Source organism: Melopsittacus undulatus, chromosome 1, assembly GCF_012275295.1.
Source record: "Melopsittacus undulatus isolate bMelUnd1 chromosome 1, bMelUnd1.mat.Z, whole genome shotgun sequence".
In the NCBI taxonomy this organism is placed as follows: Eukaryota; Metazoa; Chordata; class Aves; order Psittaciformes; family Psittaculidae; genus Melopsittacus; species Melopsittacus undulatus.
Genome location: NC_047527.1, coordinates 72,609,874 through 72,617,246, shown reverse-complemented (window position 1 = coordinate 72,617,246; position 7,373 = coordinate 72,609,874). Strand labels below are relative to the sequence as shown.

Genomic DNA, 7,373 nt, shown 5'->3' with positions numbered 1-7,373 from the left:
CGGCAACCCCGGCGCTGCCCGTCATGGCGGCGGAGGTGAGGCGCAGCGCTCGCCAAGGGCTCGGGCACCGGCACTGCCGGATGGCCCCTGTGGCAAAGTGGGGAGGAGGGCGGATAGGGAGCGACCCCCGCCCGGCAGCAATAGGCCCTGGGGTGGGAGGGACTCATCTCGACCCCGTCGGCGGAGGAGGGCTGGGACGGAGCGGCTGTGCCTGTCCCGTTCACATGTCGCCCTCCGGCTGCGAGCCCTCCTGGGCCCGCTCCCGCTGTGGGTACCGGCGGTGTGCCCCTCTGCTGCCCGGCCTCCGAGGATAAAGAGATTGGTTCCGGCGCTGTGCGGTTCCTGGGCTGTGTCGCACGCGATCGCTGGTGTCCTAACTTAGGAGACACGGGGCAGGGATGCCCTGCAACCTGTAACTCGGGTCTTGCTTCCGGTAGTTCATCTTCTCTTTGCATTGCCTTACGCACGTGGTCCTGGGAGAGGGATCTTGCCAGATTGTGTCCAGCCACTAAACGTTGGGTGGGTTTTTTTGCTATATCGTAATGACATTGGTGCTGTTTTCCAAACTGTATTTTTCTTCCTCTAGGTTTCTTATGAGACCCCACTTGATCCAATATGGCTTTGATTAGCCAAAAAAGTTTCCAGTTTTATTCATCCTGCGCACCAGCAAGAAGGTCCATTTTGATGACGCTAAGCAAAAGGTTGAGTTTTATCAGTGGGCAGCGAAAGCCCCAAAGCTGTAGCTCCGTAGCCATGAGGATGCTATGTTTCAAAGATAAATCTCAGTATATGTTTTGTAGAAAAAATCATGTACAATTGCGGATACAGTCTCTTTCTGTTAATGAAACTGTGCCCCTTTGTGCGGATACTGGGAGCAGCACTAAACCTAATAATGTGTGGATGGATGAACAGCACTTTTTCCAAAAGTTGAACAGCCTTTCTACATCAAAAGAGATTTTTGACTTTCTCAGCTCTGTGGAAATCATGTCTGATACTATGGCATCAGGAGCCCTGCAGAGGATTTCTGAAGTTGAGATGGATGACAATGGTCTGAAAAATCCTGAAGGAGTGTTAGAGAATGAAGTTTTCAGGGCATTATGCTTCCATTTTGAATTTGAATCCTCAAAACTGTCAAACACTGGGCTGCTGAATGCATTGCAGGCTTTGATAAAACTGCGTATAGAGCCACGGAGTATGCTCATGGTAAGCTTGCTTTCAGAGGCTGAGGAACGGCTTGGCAAAGGGCAGTTGACTGTTAAAAATCTCTGTGCTCTTGGGGAGAGTTTGCTTGAGTTGGAAGGCCCAAGTTGTGTGACACTGGAACAGATTGTGAACCACATGCAAGAAAAAGACATGGAGATGTGGACTCCTCGGGAAATAGTGATGGTTTATAAGATGCTGCAGGGGACTGTTGGGGAAGGGAAACAATACCAAGACTTGCTAAACAGGCTGAACAGTGTCACGTTAACCATAGTTTCCCAGCTAAGCCCAAAGTTCACAAGCATTATACTGAATTCACTGGTTGTCCTTCATCAGACTCAGGCAGTTCCTTTAGTCACAGCACTGTGTAGGCATTCTGTGAAGCATATACCATATTTCACAGGTGATGAACTCATAAATGTACTGGAAGCCTTCCTATACTTTGGACATCGTGAACAAACGTTTACAGTGGCACTGGAAGCACATGTTCCCAAGTCCATCATTACCATGCAGCCTCAAACAGTCAGCAAAGTCATGAAGTACTGCTCCCAAAAGAGGATCCTTTCTAAGCCCATTTTCGATGCAGTGGCAGAAGATTTCATTGCTGATGCTGACAGATTTACCACTGAACATATTGCTGAGTGTATTATGCCATTTGGGACATTAAACTATCTGCCTCCAAGTGCTTCTTCTTTGTTCAAGAAGCTTGAAATGGTACTGCATGCTCGCCTTCGTCACTTTCGGCCTCACACCTTGCTGAACTTGCTGCACTCGTGTGTCCTTATTCAACGTTACCCAGTAAATTTTTTGCCAAAAATATTTAGTCCCTATTTTCTGCATCAGCTTCAAGGTAAGAAGGAGTGTTTCTCTTTCAACGTTTTGCATTTCTTACTGTTGCATGGTGTGTTTGTTGTCAGTCACACATTTCTTACTACTGCCATCTGTCAAATCAACAATGACCTGGTTGAAGTTAATGGAGAGTAGTCATCAGGAGTGCAGAGAACGTTGTTTCCTTGTGGGGTGAGGTAGAACTAAGTATGGACTTCTGCTGTCATCTCCACTTCTGTTCTTTTGGAATAAGAATTATTGTGTTACATTCTTGCTTCCAGCTTGGTGTATTTCTCTTTTGTATTGTTATCACAGTCACCTTGTGATATATGAAAGGGGTAAATGGATAAAGCTGAAAAAATTAATTTGCAGAGCATAATTGTTGGCTTAATTAAACCCGAAGTGAGATCTGAACCAGTAAAACATAACAGCATCATAAATGTGAGCAGTTAAGGATTGGCTGGTATTTTTTTTTTATTATCTGGGTAAAATTATAAATTGAATTCTAAGCTCACATATGCTTTTACAGGCATAAAATTCATATTTCTTCCTGATTTTTAAATTACTTTTAATCTAGAATCTGATATAGTGATGTGATGCTTTTTTCCATTGGCATCCCATCTGCAACTACACTCCCCTGGCAGAGGCTTCGTGTGCCCTGAGCTCCTTTCCTTTCTACCTCTGAACAAGCACTACAGTCCTGTCCTTGGCCCTATGTCTTGAAATACTGAGGAAAACATCATGACATTTAAAAATCTCTCCCATGTTTTATCCCATCTTGCTTAGGAGATCTCACAGTCTGTTCACCTAGCACTTCTGTCTTGTCTGCAAGGGCTGCCTTCACCTAATAGTGTTTTTTCCCCAGTCTAGTAAGCTTCTAGAGCAACCCCCATATGATTTTGTGTAAGAATACTTTGTTGAAGGTACACCTGAAAGCCTCAATATTATCCTTTCAGCTCAGCCACCTGGTTTGGACAGAACTGTTACCACCCAGCTAACCCAGCTTTTTCTGACTGTTACCCTGGAGTGCCCATTTTATGAGGTATGGTACATACGAAACCAGAAGAGATGTTAACAAACTAATTTGGTAATTAACTGAAGACAGTCTTCTGCAGAAAACCATAGGAATTGGGTGAAACAGTTGTGTTCCTTTGATGAAAATATGAAGCATTTCTACCTGTTTGATTGGCTTGATATATTTGTATCAATATTTGTGTGTTTGACAGAACTGAGTTGTTTTTTAAGTTTCCAGCAGATCATGCCTTGGACTGTAAGTCTGTCTCACTGGATGTGGCTTTGAAATGCACAGAATATATTTTGCTACATTAATATGAGGCAATTACAAAAAAATGTTATCTCCTCATTTATTTTGTTTGATTTGGTTTTCTGTCATTATGTAGGGTCCCAAACTCCTTCCAAAGTATCAAGTAAAGGCCTTTCCCACATCTGACAGTTCTATGGATGTTCACCTTCTTAAAAGGGTGAAGGCTGGATTACTTCATTTACTGAAAAAAAGAATGTATTTTTCATCAGAGGTATCAACACCATATTTCTATACACTTGGTAAGTATAATTTCTTTAGAGGTGTGCTCAATGTTGTCTAAACTTTATGCACAGTTATTTTCCAGAAATAAAAATTATTTCTTTTATTCCTTTTCTGGGAATTCTAAATAGTGCAAATACAGAAAAAGATAACTGGAATAAAAAAGTCTGTAAAAGGTCTGCAATAAGGAAATACAAGAACTTCAAGGAACTGCTTTTTCAAAGTCAGGAAGAGGACAGGGAGAGAAAAGAAATGCAATGTTACTTGGAATTTAGCCAGTCTGCACTGAAAATAGCTGCTAACTCTTGTATTTTATTATCAGCTCCTCTTTTACTTATCTTGTACGCAATTAGTGTCATTTAGCTACATTATAGGTTTTAGTGAACTTGGAATACTGCTTTGCTGTTAGCGTTATGGAAGGCTGAGTGAAGTGTTACCATCTGTATTAAAAATAGCCTATACACATCTTTTGCAAGCTTTTGTGATTCAGAAAAATTATTGCAATAGTGTTCTAACAATGAACTGTACGAAGATGAGAATTACAGTAAAGATTGTTATATGCAGTCTTAATGTCACTTCTCTTTTCATTCATACTAGATATTGAGATTAAATTAGATGAAGAAGGTTTTGTACTGCCTGCTGCCCAATGTGAAGAAGTACACAGACGGTAAGAGAAGCAAATAAACCACTGGTAAAATGTTAGTTAACACTAACAAAGAGCATCCAGGTTAAAACCTTGGCAAAATTTAAGCTAATTGGAGTTTTGCCATTGACCTCTAACAAAGTTCAGGTTTCACACTGAAACCACTGACAAAAGGACAAAGTTGGCAAAATTAATGATCTATACCTTTTCATCACTGTTTTGCCTCCTGACTATAGGGTGTCAGACAATTAACCTCTTTACCCAGGGATAGTCAGGATCAAAGTGATCCTGAATAGTAATGTAGTATTTTGTATTAATTTTGTAATGTATTTTGATGTTCTGTAATTAATTTTCAAATTAAAACCAAATTAATTCTAATTGATCATGTATGCATAGATTTAACACATTTTTAGCCAGTTTGAGTTCACAAATTTACTTCTGTAAGGAATCCTGTGTAATGAAGATAATTGACACAGATGCTGTTTTTAATTGGAAAATGCAGAAGTGTTTAAAAATGCTTTAAACAAGGATTATTTTGAGAAACCTCAGAAACAGAGTTAAGCAACCTGCCTGTGTCATATCTGCAACAGCACTTACATGGATTAAGAAAAAGTCTTTGGAAAGGTTATGTTTTCTTCAGCTTAACCTTCCCAAGACTGACAGACTAATACAGGTTCTTTCCAAAATCCCAAGTTTAAATGTTTAAGAATGGGCTCTGATTTTTTTCCTTTTTAAAGTACAGCTTTCATGTGTAAATAAGGTCACAATATACGTAACTTATTGAAAATTTAAGCAACTTTTTTACAGTGGATATATAAATTTTGATCGAAGTTGATGTGATTTTTATCACCAAGAAGAAAAAATACAGTCATAATCCATGATGCTGCCATCTATCCATACAGGTTTAACTTGAACAGATTTATCTTAAACTTAGCTTGAGCTCCCAACAGATTTAACGGGTACACTAATAAGTTAAATAAAAATAACTGCTGAAATGTTTCAAGCTGAGACAAGTAGTCTGTTTGCTTTTCCTTCTAGAAGAATTCAAAACAGTTTACTAATACTTATTTTTGTTCAGAGCATATAAATAAGCTTTTCAGATCAGTTTCACTAAGCTTTCAGGCTTTACCCCTCCCACTGTTCAAGTGAGTGATTTTAATCATCCTGAACTAGGTAACTCCCATTCTACAGCATCTAATTCTAGTGATACTAGGGAGTAAGAGTAGAGGCATTGTCTCCTGGTTCTTAGGAACTGCAGTAGTTGTGGTTATTAAAATAACCAAGTTTTTTTTGTTTGGGTTGTTTGGTTTGGTTTTGGGTTTTGTTTGTTTAGGTTTTTTTTTTTGATACTACTCTTCTGCTTGATTGTAGAATTGCCCTCTGTGTTGATGGTCAAAATAGATTTTGCATTAATAGCCACAATCTGTTGGGAGAAGAAGCCATCAAACAGAGACATCTTCAGTTACTTGGTTATGAAGTTGTGCAGGTAAAGTCGAAAGACAGTGGTTTGCTTTTGCTCTGAATAACGCTACAAGTGAACAATTATTATATTATAATGCTTAAAACTGTAGTTGCAATTACTTGCCAAGGCAGATATAGTCTTGTCCTTTCTGTATTGTGTTCTCTCTGCCTAGATTTGCCTTTTGGAGGGTGTTACAGAAATTCCTTCTTCTTCCTCGGATCAGTTAGTGTATTCTAACTGATTAAGGTCCAAATCTTGACTTAAAGGAAAATGTTATCTAAGAGTTCAGTAGAATTGGAATTTTTAATTAAATAATTTTTAGAAAGGTCTGAATTCAGAGTTTAAAAAGCGTTAAAAAAAAACCCAAACTGCTTGTATTGTAAATAATATTTTCACAACACAGTATATCCTTTATTTTGCCTGTTGAATTAATAGGGGTTTTTTAAACATACTTTGGACCAAAACAGTTACTTTTAGATTTTTGAGGTTTTCTTTTCCATTTATCATCAGTTATCCATTATATTTAACTTACACTGTAGCGGATATCACTCTTTATTTTACAGTAATCTTATTTCAGGTAGTTTAAAGACCAGTAATATTATTGGGCTTAAATGTTTAAAACAGATAAATCTTTGATGGGTGATTTTACATCAGTTTAATGAACATTGGTCTTATCCAGTTGTTTATTAAATGTATTTCCAGTAATTGTTTGCTTTTGTTTCCAGATTCCATTTTTTGAGATAGAGAGTCTACAAAACTGCAGAAAAATGGCAGAATACCTACACAAAAAAATCTTTTCTCATACATATGGACTCAGCTGCTGACACTGAAGAATAATACTAAATCACAGGTTGGCTTTCTCTGCTGTAGATACTGTAAATATTGTGCATGAAGAACAATTCTGTTTTCTAAAATAACTCCACCTAAGATAATTTGAGCTTCTGAATATGAGACCTTCCAATAAGTGGAACAGTTGATATGTAAAGAGTAATAAAGAGCCACATATTTTCTTAAATTTTGTGTAAATATTTATTATAAGCTAGCAGATATAAGTGCCAGTCACTGCTGTGTTTCCTTTGTATGAACACTGGTTCTCACAACTGCAGATGGACAAATCAGGGATACTGGCTGGTCTGAATGTACCTAGTGTGCCATGCTACCTACCAGTCAGGGTTTTTCTTAACAGTATAAAAAGAAACTGTGCAATTTGCTTATAGCTGTTTGTGTGATTTCTCCAGTGCTTCATAAACCCAGAATTTGCAGTAGCTGCACAAGCAATATTGGCTTATTGCTCATACTCAAAGAGATTCAGACGGCTGTTCACTAAATAGCAATGCCTTATGGAAAATGAGAGTTTTTATTAAAGATTCACTTTACTTTGTAGAAGAAAGCTGCCACAGGATAGTGGACTTGCACAGCTGTTTCTGTGAGGGCCATCTGAAGTTCTTAATACATACTACTTGTAGTTTTGTCTTTGGTGGCAGTTTTAGCTAAACTGTCAAATGGGGTATTGTATATACTCCGGAGTTCCTTCAGTTTACAGTCTGCCATTCAAGCCTAAACTGAAACACACTGAAGCTCAGAATAGCTATGTCCCACACAGTCCGTTTGTTTGAGTATTAATTCTGGCAGAAAGGTAGAACTGAGAACTGGAATCAGTAACCATGTCAGTTGGAACAAGGTTGCCCTTACTTGGG

At 38.8% G+C, this 7,373-nt stretch overlaps 1 protein-coding gene across 1 annotated transcript; it reads left to right on the top strand.

The window, feature by feature from the left end:
- The first annotated feature begins 6 nt into the window (after positions 1–6).
- On the top strand, positions 7–6,672 carry FASTKD3 (FAST kinase domains 3). The gene is made up of 7 exons (XM_005153371.3): positions 7–35; positions 587–2,050; positions 2,985–3,070; positions 3,429–3,591; positions 4,169–4,238; positions 5,586–5,700; positions 6,402–6,672. Exons 2-7 carry the CDS (start codon positions 616–618, stop codon positions 6,498–6,500), a joined length of 1,968 nt encoding a protein of 655 aa, XP_005153428.2. The 5' UTR covers positions 7–35; positions 587–615; the 3' UTR covers positions 6,501–6,672.
- The last annotated feature ends 701 nt before the right edge of the window (positions 6,673–7,373 follow it).